This window comes from Pseudophryne corroboree, chromosome 5 (genome assembly GCF_028390025.1).
Source record: "Pseudophryne corroboree isolate aPseCor3 chromosome 5, aPseCor3.hap2, whole genome shotgun sequence".
Lineage (NCBI taxonomy): Eukaryota > Metazoa > Chordata > Amphibia > Anura > Myobatrachidae > Pseudophryne > Pseudophryne corroboree.
The window spans coordinates 81,858,484-81,882,490 of NC_086448.1; the positions used below are offsets into that span (position 1 = coordinate 81,858,484).

The 24,007-nt window shown below is 48.0% G+C and overlaps 1 protein-coding gene across 7 annotated transcripts in view; it reads left to right on the forward strand.

The window, feature by feature from the left end:
* The window catches only part of KRIT1 (KRIT1 ankyrin repeat containing), a 68,260-nt gene that overhangs the window by 30,514 nt on the left and 13,739 nt on the right, over positions 1 to 24,007 (forward strand). For 3 of the 7 annotated variants that reach the window (XM_063921420.1, XM_063921414.1, XM_063921419.1), the window contains exons 2-9: positions 1,518 to 1,586; positions 1,679 to 1,785; positions 10,421 to 10,575; positions 11,985 to 12,144; positions 12,601 to 12,693; positions 13,395 to 13,524; positions 21,050 to 21,293; positions 22,863 to 22,978. In XM_063921420.1, the coding sequence (XP_063777490.1) occupies positions 10,474 to 10,575; positions 11,985 to 12,144; positions 12,601 to 12,693; positions 13,395 to 13,524; positions 21,050 to 21,293; positions 22,863 to 22,978 (845 nt within the window). In that variant the 5' untranslated portion in view covers positions 1,518 to 1,586; positions 1,679 to 1,785; positions 10,421 to 10,473. The remainder of the gene's footprint in view (positions 1 to 1,517; positions 1,587 to 1,678; positions 1,786 to 10,420; positions 10,576 to 11,984; positions 12,145 to 12,600; positions 12,694 to 13,394; positions 13,525 to 21,049; positions 21,294 to 22,862; positions 22,979 to 24,007) is intronic. The other 4 variants (XM_063921416.1, XM_063921413.1, XM_063921415.1 and 1 more) reach the window with 2 other exon arrangements.

Genomic DNA, 24,007 nt, shown 5'->3' on the forward strand with positions numbered 1-24,007 from the left:
GGGTTCAGATCACAAGTTGTACGGTGTGATTGGTGTGGCTGGTATGAGTCTTACCCGGGATTCAAGATCCTTCCTTATTGTGTACGCTCGTCCGGGCACAGTACCTAACTGAGGCTTGGAGGAGGGTCATAGGGGGAGGAGCCAGTACACACCATGTGACCTAAAAAGCTTTTTAGATGTGCCCTGTCTCCTGCGGAGCCCGCTATTCCCCATGGTCCTGACGGAGTCCCCAGCATCCACTACGGACTACGAGAAATAGAATTATCGGTAAGTAAATTCTTATTATTTTTGTATTGTGGAAGGGAAACCAGAATACCCAAGGAAACCAACGCAAGCATGGGGAGAAAATACAAACTCCACACAATTAGAGCCGTGGTGGGAATCTAACCCAAGACCTCAGTGCTGTGAAGCAGTAATGCTAATCATTACACCACCCATGCTACCCTATTTGTCAAATTGTTATCCTGCTAAAGAGTAAGGGGTCTATTCATGAAGCAGTGAAAAGAGTGGAGAAGTGAAACAGTGGAGAAGTTGCCCATGGCAACCAATCAGCTGCTCGTACAATTGTATAATATACAAATTATAAATGTTACTTCAATGCTGATTGGTTGCCATGGACAACTTCTCCATTGGCTCAGTTCTCCACCCTTTTCACTGCTTCATGAATAGGCCCCTAAATGTGATGTGAGCTTGGTTATCATCAACGTAATCCTGAATGCCTAGTAGGGCCTTCAGGTTATCGTCCATAAACAACCTTTAAGTTTCAATGTCCTCACAGTATAGGCAGAAACCAGAGAGGCCATGTTTAGCGCATAGAAAAAAAGAAAATGCAGGTGCACACTGTAAGCACTAAGAACACTGGTAATCAAAGCAGTTATAATAAACTACAATTTAACATTTACAATTCATCTCACAGGAGGGGTTCCTGGGTACTCAGAAATCTTCTCTGCGTGCGCCACTGATTGTAGTGCTCATTTTAATATGTAGACCCCAAATGCAAGGATCATACTAATAAAAACGCCTGAGGGCAGGTGGGTGGGGTTCTAGTCCAGACAGTAGGGTTTCCAACTTCTGCACATGTCAGAGCGAAACGTGTTCCATTTTTACGTTTGGTGCTGTTTTAAGGATTATAGTGATCAATATGCCATAATTTAGTTAATTATGCACTATAGGTTAATGTAGAAAGGGCAATTATTTATGGATCATTGACTAGGGGCATGCAATGGACTTTCACAAAAATAAGGCAGCATGAAGTGGGCAACATCTTTGATTTTATTTATTGCATAAGACATGTAAGTGTGTGTGTGTGTGTGTGTGTGTGTGTGTGTGTGTGTGTGCGTGCGCCCCGCAGGAGTCCCCAGGATGTTGTCTTGAGTTCTGAGTTGACATCATCACGTGGTCTCGTTATGTTATTGTGGTCTCGGCTACACTTTTATCTCCGCTGCCTGGGGTAGTGACGGAGTCTTTTTCCTGTAACAGGAAACATTCATGTGCTCATTGTAACTGTCTTCTTTCAGCCACTGCTCTGCTCTGTTACATGTAAACACGGAACTGGCAGCAGGATGTGAAAGCAGCAGTGACACCGGGTAAGAAATCATCATCATTATTTTCTATATCATGAATGGATTCATGATCTCTGTGGGATCATCACGTCTGATAACTTTCTGCATGTTCCTAGGCTTTGTGTTGGAGTGGAAGGTATTGGAGGAAATGGTCGGCTTCTTTGGGAATCCTTTTGATTTCCTCTGTGAAATTCTATTGTTGGATTTTCAGAGCCTAAAATCGGTGAGCGCTGAGAAACACTCCAGGGCCGCAAGATAAGATTTCTGAAATCTTGGGGGAGAGCTATCAAATCTTGGAGAGAGATAAAGTACCAACCAATCGGCTACTTACTGCCATGTTACAGGCTGGGTTTAAAAACTGACAGGAACTGATCGGTCGGTACTTTATCTCTCTCCAAGTTTTCCGAAATCTCCCCCCACGTGGTACAGAATATAGTATGGATTTCTGCTGCGGGATACACTGGGCTCCACAAGGAAAGACATAAGGGTGTAGAGTAGGATCTTGATCCGAGGCACCAACAGGCTGAAAAGCTTTGACTGTTCCCAGAATGCATAGCGCCGCCTCCTCTATAACCCCGCCTCCCTGCACAGGAGCTCCGTTTTGTAGTTGGTGCCGCAGATAGCAGGCACATAACAGAGGGGCTGCTCTGGGCAGCCCTAAGAAGAGCTTTTTGAGAAGAAAAGTGAAGACTTCAAGGGCTGCAGCAGTGTGTACATGTCTAGTGACATTCACTGCTGCAGCTCCATCTCAGACCCAGCTGCGCTGTACACTCCCGAGCCCTGGTTGCCGGGTAACTACAGCAGGAGGCTCCGGTTTTCTTCTATGGTCAGGCACACACGACGGAGGCTCTCCGGGATCGCGTGGCCGCGCTTCAGGAGGTGGTGAGTGGGTCCCGCTTGCGGGACCCGTACTTTATCGCGATCCGGCACGGTCAGTCGGAGGCGGGCCGCGCACTAGATCACCAGGGCATGGGTGCAGGTCAGGTTTTCCATTAAAACCATTTTACTAGTGGCCCGCAGTACCCAGTGGTTTTGCCAGCAGGGGGATAAGGCTTAGACCTGGAGCCCCTCCCCCAACCCCAGGGCGCCATTTCCCGCAAATGTTCCCGCCCTGGAGCTGCATATCTGTCTTTCCCTCACTCCCTGTCAGTGTTTGGGCTCCATTTCTCTCAGCTTCACTGTTCCTGGGACTGCTTGGGCAAATCCTCCAGTGTAAAGCCGCCTGGTTGACAGCGATGTGACTTTACATGACACTTAAGTATTCTACCTGTCACTTAGACAGTGTTAGTTAAGAAAGAGTGCATTTAGTCAGGGTTTTCTAGTACAATTACCCTGTGATATACATCCAGTTCTTACTGTGCAGTGTTATATCTATTGACTACATAGCTATATAAGCTGTTCCAGTGCAGTATTATTGTTCGTAATAACCTCTGCATTGTCTAACTGTAACTAACTATATGTGTGTGCATGAGCTTGCTGAGTAGTTTCCATTCGTGTCTCTTACTCAACTTGCGATCCCTATATTCTATAACCTGAGGGGGCTTGGTGCGTCAGGTTTTATAATAATATAGGATATTCACAAGATATACTCTGATACGTATTTTTCTCTGTGATTTTAGTCACCATATCTCTCCTGTATCTCTGCTTGTGCTGACTACACTGCGCAGGGGTTTGGGTAAGAGGTATTGTGCTGCTGCCAATTGTACTGTGTTACCTGATACTGCAAGTTATATCATGTCTGCTTCTGAAGGTAACGGTTCTGGGGCTGAACACACTGCCGGTGTTGCTGAAGCCACAGATCCATATGGGGAGAATATAGCAGCTGTGGGCTCTGGTTCTGGGGGCTCCTTGCCCCCCAGTGGGACTGTGGCAACGGAGGTACATAATGACCCACTGTGCGCTGCGTTTTCCACGCTTCTATAAACGCTAGTTAATAAACTAACACCCCCTATGCCGGTGCAACCGTATGTAGTCCCTGCAGCTAATCCGCCGTGGGCGAACGATTTATCTGTTCAATTGAAGAAGTTGAACCAGTCCCTGACTACTAAAAAGTCTGACCCTCGCTCGCCTAAGACCAAGGGGTCCTCTAAGCGAGCTCTTATCTCCTCACAATCCACTGCTGTCACTGACACCTCGTCTGATGAAGATGGCGCTTACACTGACCCCACAGGATTTGACTCAGACACGGCTGATGGGGAGGGTAGTTCACATGTGGATGTTCCTGACCTTTTGGAGGCTATTACATTAATTTTACAGAATACGGATGATCCCGAGCCATCCGTCCCTCCTAAGAAACCAGATAGGTTCAAGCGTCAGAAGGTGGTTAAACAAGTTTTACCTCACTCATACCACCTAGTGGATATATGTCAGGAACCCTGGGGAAACACAGGTAAGAAGTTCGTGCCTCAAAAGAAGATGCTGGCTCGCTATCCCCTCGCGCCAGAGCTGTCTAAAAATTGGGAAACGCCTCCTCCAGGAGACTCACATGTGGCTAGGATGGTGGTTTCCTCAGCTCTACCTGTCACTACCGTCACGTCTCTAAAAGAGCCTACGGATAAATGTGTGGAGGGTTGTCTGAAAGCGATTTGCACCCACACGGGTGCTGCACAAAGGCCCACTATTGCAGCAACATGGGCTGCAGAGGCTATTGAAGCATGGGCCTTGGAGTTAGAAGCTGAAATCTCTTCTGACCATGCTAGACAATGTTTGTCATATATTGTCACAGCTTCTCGCTATATTAAAGAGGCGGCTTCTGATGCCGGTATCCTAGCAGCCAAGGCCTCTACTACATCAGTCCTGGCTCGCCGGATATTGTGGCTGAGATCCTGGTCTGTGGATCTGGACTCTAGAAAAACCCTGGAGGTACTCCCTTTCAAGGGAGATATTCTGTTTGGGGAGGACTTAAATAAGATAGTGGCTGACTTGGCTACTGCCAAAACTGCCGGTCTGCCAAGTACCGCTCCTTCTGTGTCGAAGGCTAAAGGTACTTCCTTTCGCCCCTTTCGTCCTTCAGGTAAAGCAAAAGGTCAGGCATACAACAAGCAGGCCCACACTTCCAAACCTGGTAAACCAAAGCCCAAAAGAGCCTGGGCGGCCCGTCAGCCAGCTTCCAAGACCGATAAGCCTGCAGGATGACGGGGCGGGCCTCCCCCTGGGGGATCCCAGGGTGGGGGGCCGGCTTCTAGGGTATACCCAGGAATGGTTGAAGACCACTTCAGATGCCTGGGAACGGGAAGTCGTCACTCGAGGTTACGCCATAGCCTTCAAGAACCGACCCCCTCATCGATTTTGCCGGACAGACGTCCCGTTGGCCCAGACAAAGGCAAACACTCTACATTCGGTGGTACAGACCCTCCTGGATACAGGAGTCGTATTACAGGTGCCTCTTGCGCAGAGGAGCCGGGGGTACTATTCTCCGCTGTTTCTAGTCCCGAAACCGAATGGATCCTCCCGGCCCATTCTCAACCTCAAGGCATTGAACAGGTTTGTGAAGGTTTCCAAGTTCCGTGTGGAAACCCTTCACTCTATAGTTCTGGCCTTGGAACCTGGGAACTACATGGTCTCCCTGGACATACAGGATGCTTACCTGCATATTCCTATAGCAGCGTCACATCTGCAATACCTGAGGTTTGCGATTGGCAACCTCCATTACCAGTTTTGGGTGTTACCTTTTGGTTTAACTACAGCTCCGCGACTCTTCACCAAAGTCATGAAGGTGGTACTCCGCCATCAAGGGGTCAGGATACTGCCGTATCTGGACGACTTGTTAATCCTGGCAAATTCCTTAGAACTTCTACTACATCATCTGGATATGACTGTACGGTTTCTACAAGTCCACGGGTGGCTCATCAACTGGAAGAAATCCTCCCTGGTCCCTGCTCAGAGCATGGTGCACCTGGGAGCGCTATTGGACGCTCACAACCAGAGGTTGTTCTTGTCTCAGGAGAAAGTCTTGAAGCTTCAGGACAGGATTCGTTGCTTCCTTTCTCGTCCGCAAGTGTCGATACATTCGGCCATGCATGTGCTGGGCCTCATGGTGTCAGAATTCGACATGGTGGAGTATGCTCAATTCCATTCTCGCCCCCTCCAGAAGCTGATTCTAGCCAAGTGGGACGGCCTGCCTCACCGGATCAGGTCTCACATGATCTCATTGACTCCGGAGGTCCGTCTGTCGCTGCTCTGGTGGCTCAAGGACTGACAATTGTGCAGGGGCCGTCCCTTCTGGATATCCGACTGGGTCCTGTTGACGATAGATGCCAGTCTAAGAGGTTGGGGCGCGGTGTTGGAGCAACACTCCCTTCAGGGTCGGTGGACCAAGGAGGAATCCCTCCTCCCGATCAACATTCTGGAATTGCGGGAGGTCTTCAATGCGTTGAACCTGGCCCAGCATTTAATCCAGAACCGTCCTGTTCAAGTACAGTCGGACAACGCCACCACAGTGGCTTACATTAATCATCAAGGCGGCACTCGAAGCCGTTTGGCAATGAAGGAAGTCTCACGGATTCTACATTGGGCGGAACACCATCTACCGGCCATATCGGCAATATTCATTCCGGGAGTCCTGAATTGGGAAGCGGACTTTCTCAGTCATCAGGACGTACATGCCGGCGAGTGGGGCCTCCATCCAGAAGTGTTTCAACTCCTAGTGGAAAAGTGGGGCCTTCCAGACGTAGATCTGATGGCGTCTCGACACAATCGCAAGGTTACGGTTTTTGGAGCAAGGACAAGGGATCCTCAAGCAGCATTCGTGGATGCGCTGGCGGTGCCGTGGAGGGTTCGGCTGCAGTACGTGTTCCCTCCGGTGTCACTGCTGCCCAGGGTAATTCGGAAGTTCAAGTAAGAAAGAGGAATTCTGCTTCTCATAGCTTCGGCGTGGCCCAGACGGCACTGGTTCTCAGACCTGCAGGGCCTATTGTCAGAGCGTCCAATTCTACTTCCGCAACGCCCAGAACTTCTCGTTCAGGGCCCCTGTGTCTACCAGGACCTAGCCCGGCTGTCTTTGACGGCGTGGCTCTTGAAGCTTCCGTCTTAAGGGCTAAAGGGTTTTCTGAGGCGGTCATTCAAACTATGTTGCGGGCCCGGAAACCGGCTTCTGCTCGGATTTACTATAGGGTCTGGCATTCTTACTTTGTTTGGTGCGCATCTAACATTTATGACGCTTACAAGTATAGTACAGCCAAGTTGTTGGCCTTTCTTCAGCAGGGCCTGGACTTAGGCCTGCGTCTGGCCTCCCTCAAGGTTCAAATATGTGCCTCATCGGTGTGGTTTCAGAGGAAGATTGCGACCTTACCTGATGTGTATACCCTCACTCAGGGTGTGTTGCGTATCCAACCTCCCTATGTCCCGCCTGTGGCTCCTTGGCACTTGTCGGTGGTTTTGGAGGCGTTACAAGAGTCTCCGTTTGAACCTCTTGGTTCAGCTGATCTTAAGTGGCTTTCCCTTAAGGTGGTGTTTCTGCTGGCTATTGCTTCAGCTAGAAGAGTGTCGGATTTGGGTGCCTTGTCTTGTAGTTCCCCATATCTGATATTTCACCGTGACCGGGCGGTTCTTAGGACTCGTCCCGGATATTTACCTAAGGTGGTTTCTTCGTTCCACCTTAACCAGGAGATCGTGGTTCCGGCACTTGTTTCTCCTGATCTGTCTACCAAAGAGCTGTCTTTGGATGTGGTACGGGCTCTCCGTATCTATGTGATGAGAACTGCTTCTATTAGGAAATCTGATTCTCTCTTTGTGCTGTTTGGATTTCACAAATGGGGCTGGCCTGCTCACAAGCAAACTTTGGCCAGATGGATTAGAATGGTGATTGCACATGCTTATGTGAGGGCTGGTCTATCAGCTCCTGCTCACATTACGGCCCATTCTACTCGGTCTGTTGGACCTTCTTGGGCGGCCCGCCGTGGTGCGACCCTTGAACAATTGTGCAAGGCGGCTACGTGGTCCTCAGTGAACACGTTCATAAGGTTCTATGCCTTCAATACTGCCGCTTCCCAGGATGCTTCCTTTGGACGCCGGGTTCTTGTGCCCGCTACAGTGCGTCTCCTCCTATAAGGAACTGCTTTAGGACATCCCCTATGTCTTTCCTTGTGGAGCCCAGTGTACCCCGCAGCAGAAAACGAGTTTTATAGTAAGAACTTACCTTAGTTAAAACTCTTTCTGCGAGGTACACTGGGCTCCACAAGGCGCCCACCCTGACGCACTTAGATTCTTCGGGTTCGTATGGCATTAGCTGCTGACACCTCTCCTGTCGTGAGAGTGTGGTGTATGTGGCTACTAACCGTTGTCGGCTCTTTTCCTGCTACTGCATTGGGCTGGTTAACTAAAAACTGAGCTGCTGTGCAGGGAGGCGGGGTTATAGAGGAGGCGGCGCTATGCATTCTGGGAACAGTCAAAGCTTTTCAGCCTGTTGGTGCCTCGGATCAAGATCCTACTCTACACCCCTATGTCTTTCCTTGTGGAGCCCAGTGTACCTCGCAGAAAGAGTTTTAACAAAGGTAAGTTCTTACCATAAAACTCGTTTTTTTACTGTAATATACTGGATCATCATGCTTCCCGAAACCAAAAGCCCATTCCAGCTGTGTTATCCCAACATGGGAGGGCTACTGGACAAATTCAGGGGGAGATGTATCAAAGTTTGTAGAGAGATAAGATACCAACCAGTTAGCCCCTAATTGTCATTTTTCAAACACAGCCTGCAAAATGACAGTTAAAAGCTGGTTGGTTGGTGCTTTTTTTCTTTCCACTTTATCCTTCTCCAAGCTTTTGATAAATCTCCCCCTCAGTCCTCCGTTGCTGTCAGCTTAAAGTATAGCTAAAATAGTTATAAAATTGTATGGAATCATTTGTTATGATCACTCCCCTCTATTCCCCCTTTCCCCCACCCCAGTGTACAGCGCTATGTTGTATGGGGGTAATTCAGACCTGATTGCAGCAGCAAATTTGTTAGCAGTTGGGCAAAACCATGTGCGCTGCAGGGGGGCGGGGAGCAGATGTAACGTGCAGATAGAGTTTGATTTGGGTGGGGTTTGTTCGATCTGAAATCTAAATTACAGTGTAAAAATAAAGCAGCCAGTATTTACCCTGCACAGAAACAATATATCCCACCCAAATCTAACTCTCTCTGCACATGTTATATCTGCCCCACCTGCAGGGCATATGGTTTTGCCCAACTGCTAACAAATTTGATGCTGCGATCAACTCTGAATTACCCCCTATCTCAGCACTTTTATACATGCGAGATAAAAGAGGAAGAGAGAAGAGATCTGTTGAACATGTAACAGGCCAGTAAAGATTGTCTTTGTTTTATCGTTTCCTAGAGTCTAATTGGCTATAAAATATAAAAAAAATAATAATCTTATTGATTTAGTCTCCGCTTATTGCTATTTTTGGCTCCACAAATACCGCACGTAAACTATAGATTTTTATTTTTCCTTTAAGAAGCCTGAATACTGTACCTGTAAAACGTGTTTTATTACCGGAGGGTTCCGCTGGTTTCTTGAAGGTCCCATCTCCGTTTTCTGTCACACCTTAGTTCCTGGCCTGCTGCGGTCACACTTCTCTTCTAACGTTACCTGAGCGGCTGGCACGGGTATCTTTCCTGTATATACTGGCCAGCATACCTGCACTCCTGTTTCCCTGTCTCTGTCAGTAACTGGCTGTATGATTCCTTGTTCCTGCAGTGCTGTAGTCTGGAACAGAGACGCCCAGCGATGTCTATTTAATTACATCTATCAGGAAGAGACAATTTATCCTGTCCTCCATAGGTTCATTCTTACTGTCCATGAGCTATAATGATTATTATTTATAGCGGGAGATTGATATCCCAGTGTGGCACGCACAGTCCCTAAGGCAGGTCACCTTCTATCGATAAAGAGGATTTCCCAGAATGCTTGTCTCCAGACGACTCTCTTGCCAGTAATTAAAGACCTTCAGATAAAATAATCATTTAATTTGACCCAAATGGTGACAGAGCCCATAAGCATTTCCAATATAGGGTGTTTGTTATACAGTTATACAGGATATATGAAATCCCTGCTGACGGGATGCCGGCTGTCACTATATCGACAGTGGCGCCCCTTCTGCCAGAATCGAGGCAGCGAGTCCCCTCGCGGGTTTCCTGCGCTCATGTATCGGGCTTTGCTCGCCACAGGTTCTATTCTCACTCGGTTAGTGGCATGGACCCACCAACCGAGTGGGAATAGCGGGCGGGTGTTGGGATTCCTGGTGTCTGTAAAATGCAGGCTGTCGGGATTCCGGCGTCAGTCTCCTGAACGCTGGGATCCCGATAGCCAGTTTATTGACTACATTCCAGTTATACAGCTGCCTCTACTTATCGATCCCAGAGCAATTGCCTGCTTTGTGTGTCAGCTTTTATGAGGCAGATTATCTATAAAAAAAAAAATATTGATTAAATATGGAGGAGGAAGCGGTTTAAATTACAAATAAAAAGATAATATGAATTCCATAATTCCAATCCTTTCCTATATAACTGCTCTGTGGTGCTCATACTGGGCAGCTGTGCCATCTAGTGGCTGGAAATAGTTATGAGAAGGACAATTCGTTCATTTTAGGGATCATTTTAATTAGGGGTTAAATTGGCGTGCCCAGCAAGTACGTGCACACATATTCTGCACTTAAGGTAGCCTCAAGTTTGATGATTTTGGGGGGCTGAGTACAGAAATCCACAGGTCCGGGGCGCTATGAGGTGCCAATTATTTTTATAAATAGTGTTATTTGATAAAAGCTTAGAATTACACAGACGCCATGCATAAAACTGTCAGTGGCAGGATGCATCCTTATTCACCCCTGATGACTTGCTGCAGATGCTAATGAAACGTTCCGTATGCTTTGTCACTCCGCAGGCCACTTGTGCCCTCGTTATATCTACCAGTCTCATTAAGAGGACATTAGCGCCATGGGCAGCCCGACTGAGCCGGATGATGTCCACGTGGCGGTGATCCGACCAAAGAATGCTGGAAGCCTCAATTCGCGGGAATATCGAGCAAAACTATATGAAGTACGTAAATATGTACTCTGGATTATTCTTGTGGTGGAACGAAAGCTTGTATTGTTGCAACACCGCCCAGTTCCGCTGCTAAATTAGATGTGCATTAAATGTTGCCGCAACTTTTCTCATTACTAATCAGGATGTTTTATCAGATTGATGTGATTAACATATGGGCCAAATATAATAACCTGCCAGTTTCAGCAATTGCAGGGGTTTCGGCGATTTAGCTGCAGAAGTGCCGACACACAGACAGAGGAGGAAGTCCGTTTTGTAGCTTCAACCAAAATTCTAAATATCAATTGACTAGGATACAGTAATATTACCAAAGCATGAGTCACTTTGTGCCTCATACCTCATTGATGTCACTGGTTCTTAGTGAAATGATGTCAAGTATTGATGAAGATTACTTGTGTACTTTAATGTCCTCTGTTATGATCTGCAGCACCTAAAGCAACTGTCTTCCCCCCCCCCCCCAAAAAAAAAAACCCCGCCCTGCCGCCTCACCCCTTTTATAAACCCCTGCAATCTAAGGGAATGGAGCACCAATAATCATAGACTATCCTCTGCCTAGGACCAAGTACATTCATCCCTACACATTATGACGTACCCTGTTGAAGACGTGACAGACCCTGTGTACATAGTGTTATTGTATGAATAGTTTGCCTTCTATATTTATTTATTATTTCCCAGAGGAGCTTACAATCTATTTTTCCTATCATATTTATGTCAGAAGCCAATATTACTATAAAGTATTTTTTTATTTTTTTTGCGTCGTAGGAAGAGTCTGGAGCTAACCAAGGTACATACAAATGCCACATAGTGCCTTAGTCAGGAACGTAACACCTGACGACCGTGAGACAGCAATGCTAACCACTACTGCAGCCATGCCGCTCAGTTATACATTGTATGCTATTATATACAAGGGGCACCGATCCTATTGATTCATTACACAAATAATCCTCTGATATTGTGAGTTTATGATCTGAAGAAACCTTTAAATTATTAGAATGTATTTATAGAATGTCCGCATATAGTTTATGATCTGAAGAAACCTTTAAATTATTAGAATTTATTTATAGATTGTCCGCTTACTCCGGAGGACTTTACAGTTCTGACCAAGCTCAGCAGTAACGCAAGTCTGGGTTTAACGGACAGACAGAGAGGGCCCTGCTCGCAAGCTCACAGTCCATGGGAGATTGATTACACATAGATCATACTGGTCCAGCCAGATGGCAATGGGAAACCACGCCAAGTTGGGCCACATGATCCACTTACATAGGAGCGTACCAAGTGGAAATAAAACGATATATGTAACTTGGTGGAAAATGTTTTCACGTTGTTGCGTTACACGGCTCGCTCAGCGGCCTAGAGAGAAAAGACAGTAATTGAAGATTTTATTCATTATTTCCCTGCTACAGATATTAATGATCGAGATCCCGATAGAGGGGCAGAAGAAGAAGCGAAGGAAAGTATTGCTGGAGACTAAACTACAGGGTGAAAAAGACAAATCACAGGAAATCTTGGACTATGTGTTTGAATGCACAAAGCCGATCTCTCCTTCAAATCAAGGGATTAAAGGTCCAATAAGCTTTTACACACCTGCTTTTCTGTCTTTGAGTTTTCATAAATCTAAATTGTAAGGGGAAGCAATAGTGCTGACGTGTTTGGTATAAGTTTTGAAGTGTCAAGGCCTCCATACATCTGCGACGGATTGATGCAATTTCCAGATTCCCCGACGTCTGGGTTGGGGAATTGGGAATATTCAGTAAATTGAAAAGTCTTGATTCTCCGAGGATTCATGAAGAATTTCCCCGTTTACCAGACGTATCGCCGATCATTAACTGATACTAATCGCCGGTTGCATCTGGTAAACGGGACGGCAGATGTATGGAGGCCTTTTAAACGCCCCCTTGCAGGTCTAGGTGTTATATAAAAGTAGTGATTTGTTGCCTGTTCTATAACTTCTTTATAACTCCTTATATCCTTACGGTCAGAGTACCCCTATATTGCCTTTTATTATCCCTTTATCTACAGGTAAAAGAGTTGTGTTGATGGAGAAGTTCCCTCAGGATGGGGAAAAAGCTGGCCGAGATGCAACTCTGTTCCTGGTCCCGACCTCTGTGAAAGGTAGAACGGATACTTAATGCTAAAACACACTGGTAGTAATTCAGACCCGATCGCTGGGCAGCGATATTTGCACTGCTGCGAACAGATAGTCGCCGCCTACAGGGGGAGTGTATTTTCACTGTGCAAGTGTGTGAACGCCTGTGTAGCAGAGCTGGACAAACTGATTTTATGCTGTCTCTGAGCAGCCTAGGACTTAGTCAGCCGCTGCGATCACTTCAGCCTGTCCGGTCCCGGAATTGACGTCAGGAACCCGCCCTGCAAACGCTTGGACGCGCCTGCGTTTTCCCAAACACTCCCTGAAAAGTCAGTTGCCACCCACAAACACCTTCTTCCTGTCAATCTCCTTGCGATCACCCGTGCGAACGGATCCTTCGTACAAACCCATCGCTGAGCGGCGACCCGCTTTGTACCCATGCAACGCGCCTGCGCATTGTGGAGCATACACATACGCAGTTTAGACCATCTACTGTACGGAAACGCAGCCTAGCGATCAGGTCTGAATTACCCCCATTGAAGACATTCTGGTCATGTGGACATCTCATCAGTGTCATCATAATGAACCTGCCGACATACCGGATTCATTGTATTATATCCATCTCTTTGTGGGGGAGGAGGGGCGACTCTGGGCCGACCTAAACCCCCCTGGTCCTATAACAGTGGGAACATGCCAGTTGTTTCACCATCTCATTGTCCCGTTTCAGATAATTCAAAGACCACGTACAATCCCGGGAGTCCTGTTTTCTACTGCTTGCAGGATATAATGAGGGTCTGCAGCGAGACCAGCACCCACTTCTCCACCATTACAGCACGTATGCTGATTGCTCTGGACAAGTAAGGATCTCAATAAGAAATGGAGTTACAGCTATATTGTGGGCTGAACCGAAGTTCAGCCTATCGAGTCCTTAGGAACTAATGAGTATTATTATATTTTATTTATATTTCACCACCAAATAGTATAAACAAGCAATAGAGTATAAAAAGGAGCATGCGGTACAGGGGCTAAAATCGCAGTAATTGGTACAACAAAATGAGAGCGTGTTATCACTCCATGATCCTGGTTAGGGCCGACAGAAAGCATCGAGTCACTGAGTATGAGTGGAGTTCACCTGAGACAAGGATATTGCAGGGTGATAACCAAGTGAGTGGAGGGCCCTGCTCTTGAGAGCTTACAGTCTAAGGGGTCTGGAAGTAAAACCGTGCGTTGAACTGGGAAAAGATGAAGAGAGAGGACATGCATGCAGCAAGTGCAAGCTAGGTATGTGGGGAGAGCTGGTAGGCTTTAATGAACAGGTGTGTTTTCAGGGCACTTATGAATCCCTGCTGGCTGGCAGACATTCTCATAGGGCAAGAGTGAGTTCCAGAGGAAGGGAGCAGCTCAGGAGAAGTCTTGTAAACCAGACTCATGCCTTCATAATGTCATGTGTGAGCTAATAGGCTGCACGCTCTCTGTAAGCTCTCACTAGCAGGCAGGTCAGACAGCAGCAGACAAATGGGGTTAGAGCAGGGATGGGGAACCTTCGGCCCTCCAGCTGTTGTTGAACTACACATACCAGCATGCCTTGCTACAGTTTTGCTATTTGGCCATGCAAAAACTGTTGCAGGGCATGCTGGGATGTGTAGTTTTACAACACCTGGAGGGCCAAAGGTTCCCCATACCTGGGTTAGAGGGAGGGAGGAAGAAGTGTAAATGTAGGTAATGTGAAGAATGAGGCTTAGTTAGGTGATTGGATTTTAGTATGGGCGTTAAAGGCTAATGTTCTTAATGGGGATATCTAAGATGATGGGGACCTTGCATTGTTGCTGAGGGAGGCAGTTAGAGGCTTAATGATATAATATGAATGGAATTAATTGATTTGAGGATAAATTAATAATGGAGATGACAGTTATTGATTGTAAAGGGGTTAATATTGTTGAATGGGTTTGTTATGATTATGGAGTTATTGATTTTAAGCAATAATGGTGAGAGGATGATATATGGAGGTCACTTGTCTTCTCTCTGCATTGCATGCCGGTTACTTGACTGCTCTCTGCATTGCGTGCCAGTCACTTGACTGCTCTCTGCATTGCGTGCCAGTCACTTGTGTGCTCTCTGCATTGCATGCCGGTCACTTGTGTGCTCTCTGCATTGCATGCCGGTCACTTGTGTGCTCTCTGCATTGCGTGCCGGTCACTTGTGTGCTCTCTGCATTGCGTGCCGGTCACTTGTGTGCTCTCTGCTTTTGTCCAATGCCTCTTTATGTTTTCAGTCCACCCCTACTAGAAAGGCCCTATCCATGGTTTCTGCTGCCACCATGTCCACTACTGCACTCTAGTATGTCTCATACATGCTCTATGCAATGCTTTTGTTTATTCTGCATCCTTCTTATTACATATTGTGAATGTTTTTGTTTTTTTGTTTTTTCTCTGACGTCCTAGTGGATGCTGGGAACTCCGTAAGGACCATGGGGAATAGCGGCTCCGCAGGAGACTGGGCACAAAAGTAAAGCTTTAGGACTACCTGGTGTGCACTGGCTCCTCCCCCTATGACCCTCCTCCAAGCCTCAGTTAGATTTTTGTGCCCGGCCGAGAAGGGTGCACACTAGGGGCTCTCCTGAGCTTCTTAGTGAAAGTTTAGTTTTAGGTTTTTTATTTTCAGTGAGACCTGCTGGCAACAGGCTCACTGCATCGAGGGACTAAGGGGAGAAGAAGCGAACTCACCTGCGTGCAGAGTGGATTGGGCTTCTTAGGCTACTGGACAACATTAGCTCCAGAGGGACCGAACACAGGCCCAGCCTCGGAGCTCGGTCCCAGAGCCGCGCCGCCGGCCCCCTTACAGAGCCAGAAGCAAGAAGAGGTCCGGAAAAATCGGCGGCAGAAGACATCAGTCTTCAACAAGGTAGCGCACAGCACTGCAGCTGTGCGCCATTGTTACTCAGGCACACTTCACACTTCGGTCACTGAGGGTGCAGGGCGCTAGGGGGGGGCGCCCTGAGCAGCAATGTAAACACCTTGGCTGGCATAAATACACCACATATAACCCCCAGGGCTATATGGATTTATTTTAACCCCTGCCAGATTCCACAGAAAAACGGGAGAAAAGGCCGCCGAGAAGGGGGCGGAGCCTTTCTCCTCAGCACACTGGCGCCATTTTCTCTCACAGCTCCGTTGGAGGGAAGCTCCCTGGCTCTCCCCTGCAGTTACTACACTACAGAAAGGGGTTAAAAAAGAGAGGGGGGCACTAATTAGGCGCAGTATAACAATACAGCAGCTATAAGGGGAAAAACACTTATATAAGGTTATCCCTGTGTATGTATGTATATATATATATATATATATATATATATATATATATATATATATATATATATATATATATATATATATATATATATATAGCGCTCTGGTGTGTGCTGGCATACTCTCCCTCTGTCTCCCCAAAGGACTAGTGGGGTCCTGTCCTCTATCAGAGCATTCGCTGTGTGTCGGTACGTTGTGTCGACATGTATGAGGAGGAAAATGAGGTGGAGGCGGAGCAATTGCCTGTAACAGAGATGTCACCCCCTAGGGAGTCGACACCTGAGTGGATGAGCTTATGGAAGGAATTATGTGACAGTGTCAGCTCTTTACAAAAGATTGATGACATGAGACAGCCGGCGACTCAGCCTGTGCCTGTCCAGGTGTCTCAAAAGCCATCAGGGGCTCTAAAACGCCCGTTACCGCAGATGGCAGATACAGACGCCGACACGGATACTGACTCCAGTGTCGACGATTAAGAGACGAATGTGACTTCCAGTAGGGCCACACGTTACATGATTGAGGCTATGGAAAATGTTTTTACACATTTCTGATAATACCAGTACCACTAAAAAGGGTATTATGTTGGGTGAGAAAAAACTGCCAGTAGTTTTTCCTGCATCTGAGGAATTAAATGAAGTGTGTGATGATGCGTGGGTTTCCCCCGATAAAAACTGTTAATTCCTAAAAAGTTATTAGCATCATACCCCTTCCCGCCAGAGGATAGGGCACGTTGGGAAACACCCCCTAGGGTGAATAAAGCGCTCACACGCTTGTCTAAACAGGTGGCACTACCGTCCCCGGATACGGCCGCCCTTAAGGAACCTGCTGACAGAAAGCAGTAAAATATCCTAAAATGTATATACACTCACACGGGTGTGATACTGCGACCAGCAATCGCCTCAGCCTGGATGTGCAGTGCTGGGGTGGCTTGGTCGGATTCCCTGACTGACAATATGATACCCTAGATAGGGACAGTATATTACTGACTATAGAGCATTTAAAAGATGCATTTCTATATATGCGTGATGCACAGAGGGATATTTGCCGACTGGCATCAAGAGTAAGTGCGCTGTCCATTTCTGCCAGAAGAGGGTTATGGACAAGACAGTGGTCAGGTGATGCTGATTCCAAAAGGCATATGGAAGTATCGCCTTATAAAAGGGAGGAGTTATTTGGGGTAGGTCTAACAGACCTGGTGGCCACGGCAACGGCTGGGAAATCCACATTTTTACCCCAGGTAGCCTCTCAACATAAGAAGACGCCGTATTATCAGGCGCAGTCCTTTGGGCCCCATAAGGGCAAGCGGGCAAAAGGCTCCTCATTTCTGCCCCGTGGCAGAGGGAGAGGAAAAAGGCTGCAGCAAACAGCCAGTTCCCAGGAACAGAAGCCCTCTCCCGTTTTCTGCCAAGTCCTCAGCATGACGCTGGGGCTTTACAAGCGGACTCAGGCACGGTGGGGGCCCGTCTCAAAAATTTCAGCGTGCAGTGGGCTCACTCACAGGTGGACCCCTGGATCCTTCAGGTGGTATCTCAGGGGTACAAATTGGAATTCGAGACGTCTCCCCTTCGCCGTTTTCCTAAAGTCTGTTTTACCGACGTCTCCCTCCGACAGGGAGGCGGTATGGGAAGCCATTCACAAGCTGTATTCCCAGCAGGTGATAATCAAGGTACCCCTCCTACAACAGGGAAAGGGGTATTATTCCACGCTGTTTGTGGTACCGAAGCCGGACGGCTCGGTGAGACCTAATTTAAATCTGAAATCCTTGAACACTTACATACAAAGGTTCAAATTCAAGATGGAGTCACTCAGAGCGGTGATGGCAAACCTGGAAGAAGGGGATTATATGGTGTCTCTGGACATCAAGGATGCTTATCTCCATGTCCCAATTTACCCTTCTCACCAATGGTACCTCATGTTTGTGGTACAGAACTGTCACTATCAGTTTCAGACGCTGCCGTTTGGTTTGTCCACGGCACCCCGGGTCTTTACCAAAGTAATGGCCGAAATGATGATACTTCTTCGAAGGAAGGGAGTTTTAATTATCCCTTACTTGGACGATCTCCGGATAAGGGCAAGATCCAGGGAACGGTTGGTAGTCGGGGTAGCACTATCTCAAGTAGTGTTGCGGCAGCACGGTTGGATTCTTAATATTCCAAAATCGCAGCTGATCCCGACGACACGTCTTCTATTCCTAAGGATGATCCTGGACACAGTCCAGAAAAAGGTGTTTCTCCAGGAGGAGAAAGCCAGGGAGTTATCCGAACTAGTCAGAAACCTCCTAAAACCAGGCCAAGTGTCAGTGCAGCAGTGCACAAGGGTCCTGGGGAAAATGGTGGCTTCCTACGAAGCAATTCCATTCGGCAGATTCCACGCAAGAACTTTCCAGTGGGACCTGCTGGAAAAGTGGTCCGGATCGCATCTTCAGATGCATCAGCGGATAACCCTGTCACCAAAGACAAGGGTGTCTCTCCTGTGGTGGTTGCAGAGTGCTCATCTTCTAGAGGGCGCAGATTCGGCATTCAGGACTGGGTCCTGGTGACCACGGATGCCAGCCTGCTAGGCTGGGGAGCAGTCACACAGGGAAGAAATTTCCAGGGCCTGTGGTCAAGCCTGGATACATCACTTCACATAAATATCTTGGAGCTAAGGGCCATTTACAATGCCCTAAGCCAAGCAAGACCTCTGCTTCAAGGTCAGCCGGTGCTGATCCAGTCGGACAACATCACGGCAGTCGCCCACGTAGACAGACAGGGCGGCACAAGAAGCAGGAGGGCAATGGCAGAAGCTGCAAGGATTTTTCGCTGGGCGGAAAATCATGTGATAGCATTGTCAGCAGTGTTTATTCCGGGAGTGGACAACTGGGAAACAGACTTCCTCAGCAGAAGTCTTCCACATGATTGTAAACCGTTGGGAAAAACCAAAGGTGGACATGATGGCATCCCGCCTAAACAAAAAATTGGACAGGTATTGCGCCAGGTCAAGGGACCCTCAGGCAATAGCTGTGGACGCTCTGGTAACACCGTGGGTGTACCAGTCAGTGTATGTGTTCCCTTCTCTGCCTCTCATACCCAAGGTACTGAGAATCATAAGAAGGAGAGGAGTAAGGACTATACTCGTGGCTCCGGATTGGCCAAGAAGGACTTGGTACCCGGAACTTCAAGAGATGCTCACAGAGGACCCGTGGCCTCTACCTCTAAGAAAGGACCTGCTCCAGCAGGGACCCTGTCTGTTCCAAGACTTACCACGGCTGCGTTTGACGGCATGGCGGTTGAACGCCGGATCCTGAAGGAAAAAGGCATTCCGGATGAAGTCATCCCTACCCTGATCAAAGCCAGGAAGGATGTAACCGTACAGCATTATCACCGTATTTGGCGTAAATATGTTGCGTGGTGCGAGGCCAGGAAGGCCCCTACAGAGGAATTTCAACTGGGTCGTTTCCTGCATTTCCTGCAAACAGGACTGTCTATGGGCCTAAAATTAGGGTCCATTAAGGTTCAAATTTCGGCCCTGTCGATTTTCTTCCAGAAAGAACTGGCTTCAGTTCCTGAAGTTCAGACGTTTGTCAAGGGGGTACTGCATATACAGCCTCCTTTTGTGCCTCCAGTGGCACCTTGGGATCTCAATGTAGTTTTGGGGTTCCTAAAATCACATTGGTTTGAACCACTCACCACTGTGGACTTAAAATATCTCACATGGAAAGTGGTAATGCTGTTGGCCCTGGCTTCAGCCAGGCGTGTCTCAGAATTGGCGGCTTTATCCTATAAAAGCCCTTACCTAATTTTTCATACGGACAGGGCAGAATTGAGGACTCGTCCTCAATTTCTCCCTAAGGTGGTTTCAGTGTTTCACTTGAACCAGCCTATTGTGGTACCTGCGGCTACTAGGGACTTGGAGGACTCCAAGTTGCTGGACGTAGTCAGGGCCCTGAAAATATATGTTTCCAGGAGGGCTGGAGTCAGAAAATCTGACTCGCTGTTTATCCTGTATGCACCCAACAAGCTGGGTGCTCCTGCTTCTAAGCAGACTATTGCTCGTTGGATTTGTAGTACAATTCAGCTTGCACATTCTGTGGCAGGCCTGCCACAGCCAAAATCTGTAAAAGCCCATTCCACAAGGAAGGTGGGCTCATCTTGGGCGGCTGCCCGAGGGGTCTCGGCTTTACAACTTTGCCGAGCAGCTACTTGGTCAGGGGCAAACACGTTTGCAAAATTCTACAAATTTGATACCCTGGCTGAGGAGGACCTGGAGTTCTCTCATTCGGTGCTGCAGAGTCATCCGCACTCTCCCGCCCGTTTGGGAGCTTTGGTGTAATCCCCATGGTCCTTACGGAGTTCCCAGCATCCACTAGGACGTCAGAGAAAATAAGAATTTACTTACCGATAATTCTATTTCTCGTAGTCCGTAGTGGATGCTGGGCGCCCATCCCAAGTGCGGATTGTCTGCAATACTTGTACATAGTTATTGTTACAAAAATCGGGTTATTATTGTTGTGAGCCATCTTTTCAGAGGCTCCTCTGTTATCATGCTGTTAACTGGGTTCAGATCACAGGTTGTACGGTGTGATTGGTGTGGCTGGTATGAGTCTTACCCGGGATTCAAAATCCTTCCTTATTGTGTACGCTCGTCCGGGCACAGTATCCTAACTGAGGCTTGGAGGAGGGTCATAGGGGGAGGAGCCAGTGCACACCAGGTAGTCCTAAAGCTTTACTTTTGTGCCCAGTCTCCTGCGGAGCCGCTATTCCCCATGGTCCTTACGGAGTTCCCAGCATCCACTACGGACTGCGAGAAATAGAATTATCGGTAAGTAAATTCTTATTTTTTGGGGGGGGCTGTCATTAGATTTATACATCTGTACTTTTCAGCATTCTGTCTGTGTGTTCTGTATTTAGCTCTACTTTGTATGTAATGTGCCCTATTTCCTCACTGTACGGTGTAGCAGAATTTTGTTGTGCATTATAGATAAACAGTTATCCTGAACATTTTTCTGGACATTGGTTCAGGCTACAACATGGCTGCCTCCACAGTGTGCAGCGATGATACTGAGCATTGTCCCCATTTATCCCCCTGTTTGCTGCAACAGGTGGCTGGAGGAACAACACACAAAGTCTCACGCAATCTCCGGACTCTTCCGGCCGTCTCCTTTAGACAGGATCAAAACCAACGTCACCAACCCAGCGTATTCCACAGAGGCCGGACATTCTGAGGACTCGCTGCATATGGGCTACACCGCCCTGGAAATCAAAAGCAAAATGATGACGTTGGAGAAAGCAGACATGTGTATCTACAACCCGCTGTTTGGGTCAGATCTGCAGTATACCAACAGGGTAAGGTTCTTATACTTCAGGATTGGAGTTCTATCATGATCACTAGAATACGTACTCTGAGATCCGAATGCATAGGATCGGCTGTATGAAGTATCACCTTTCCCCAGCAACCTTTTACTCCAGTACTTACAATGTGGCTACTGCAAGACATGTCTGGGGTTATACCCACGTCTCATTGCATTGCTAGTACATGATCACGGACCCTAACTGTACTCGACCCCACAATTCCACCTGTCTGCTGGTGAGTCCTTGTATTGATGTATAGTAATCAGACTCCCCCTCCCTCAGGAGACTCCACAACCATTTACCTACAGAGCTGTCTTGCACTCTAATGTGCTCCCTAGTACACTGCAAGCTGTCAGTAGCATTTTAATAGAGCTGTATTGAATGACTTTGGGCAGGATGAGGCACCTACGGGGTCTGTTTTCCCATCCTGGTACAGATAAAGAAGGATGGGACAAGATTTAGGAAGGGGTTTGACAATTCTTTTAATGCTTTAATGCAGGGGTGAGGAACCTTTTTTCTGGCAAGAGCCATTTGGATTTTCTCAACATTATTCGCTGGCCATTTTTTAAGCACCCCTCCAATGTGCGCGCTCTCCTAGGAAAGTAGGTGTGACCTTACACATAATGCCCACATTAGTGCTCCTTACACACAATGGCCACAGTAATAGCTGCTCACACATACTGCCCCTAGTAATGACACACACACATAATGACCCAGTATAGTGCCAGCAGGGCACTCACCACCACTGCAGGACAGGTGCTATCCAGACTCCTGCACACCACTGGTCCAGGTCCTGAATCCAGTCCGCACTGCAGCACAGCCATTCCTCCCACCAGCAGAGCAGACCTCTCTCTCCAAAGCTGCCTCATATCATCTCCCAGAGCTGTCTGCTGCGCACTGCATCCTGGGAGATCTCGTTTTCTCACACTGTACGCTGAACACGGTGCACAGTGTGAGAAAACTACAACTCCCAGGATGCAGACGCTTTACACTCGGAGGCTGGCTGCCTTGGCTGGGCCCCAGGCCGGAGGTTCCCCTTCCCCCGCTTTAATGTCACTTTGGAAATGTTACAGCAGTAGTTATGCTATAAAAAATATATTTGGAGGGCTTTCTGCCTGTACCAGATGCACATTCCCAGCTGAATGTTTGGTCTGAAATGGATCAGTGTTGAGTCAGCGATTAGTAATAAACAGAGTATAGTTAGTCGTATCGTGCAGTTCCCAGTGTGGCGCCATCTGTCCTGCAGTTCCACTGGATTGTTTCCTGTATCTTCAGGGGAGAATCCTTAGATAGTGACTCTGCCGCGATGTGTTGTCTCTGAATGGTGCATCACGGCCGGCAGCATCACTAGTCTTTCCTCACACCCCATAGAGATGCGCAGGGACATGAGCGATGGTGAGCGGAATTGTGCTCAGCCAAGCATGGCGGGATATTCAGCGACACATAGGCGGTAATTTCATATCCCCCTTTAGATAAGATTGTCACACTGAGTAACAGAAGATAATGAGACTACTGACGCCTGCTGACAGTGATTATCCTGTGCGTTCTATCCCCTCGCTGTAGGTAGATAAAGTGGTAATAAACCCATACTTTGGGCTAGGAGCCCCGGACTACTCCAAGATCCAGATCCCAAAGAGAGACAAGTGGCAGAGGAGTATGAGCAGCGTGATGGAAGACAAGTACGTTCCATTGGTATTTCCTTCTCCTGTTTCCCAACAATGCCCCTCAGTGCCCCCCCCCCCCTGCCTTGACGATGATGTCATTTGTAAATGTCAAATGTCCTCTGTTTTCTCAGCAGCGTCTAAAGGGCCCTACACACTGGCCGACATCACTGCACGATATGAACGATTTAGTTCATTAATGAACGAGATAACGTTCATATCGTGCAGTGTGGAGGCACCAGCGATGAACGATGCGCGGCCCCGCGCTCGTTCATCGCTGGTGCCCTGTCGGCTGTGCATGCAGGCCAATATGGACGAGATCGTCCATATTTGCCTGCACGTCTACGGAGCCGGGTGACGGGGGGAGTGAAGAAACTTCACTTGCCCCGTCACTGCCCCCCCGCCGCCGGGTCGGCCGTATCGGCAGTCGGGCAGCTCGGCGGCACATCGCCGAGTGTGTAGGGCGCATTAGTCCTATATCTTGGGAATTTCTTATTAGCATCTTCAAGTGTAAAGTAAGTGATTTGATTTTAGTAGACTAGCTAGGAAACGGTCTCACATCCTGCGTCCGGATGGTAGTTATTCGCCATGCAGGCAGAGCGTAAGTTCACCCCAGTGCCTGGAGGCAAGTTGGAGTTTGGCGCCACCCCCCTTTAAAGAAAAAAAAGAAAAAAGGGGGGAAACAATATGGTGTGTGCATGTATATGTAGGTACAGGGACCGGAGCCCGCAGTAAATTGGCAGTGCTCCAGCTACGCTGTGACTCCAGCGGCCAGTGGGTGTGGGTCAAACTCACGAGATTCAGCCATCTGCAGCATGCAGAATCAGCGTTCCGTCGATGGGCCTGATCTCACAGTCCAGCAGCAGCGACAGGTGCACCGTCTCTTGCGGCAGAGCAGGCTGTGCAGTACCAGACAAGAGCCGTCCTGTCCTCCTATTGCAGGTGTTAGCAGGGCTCCTGGGACATAGACGATTAACTCTGCAGCAGCAGTGGGCATGTTGCAGAGCTCCATTGGAAGAGCAACGGATTCTGTAGTGAACCACACAG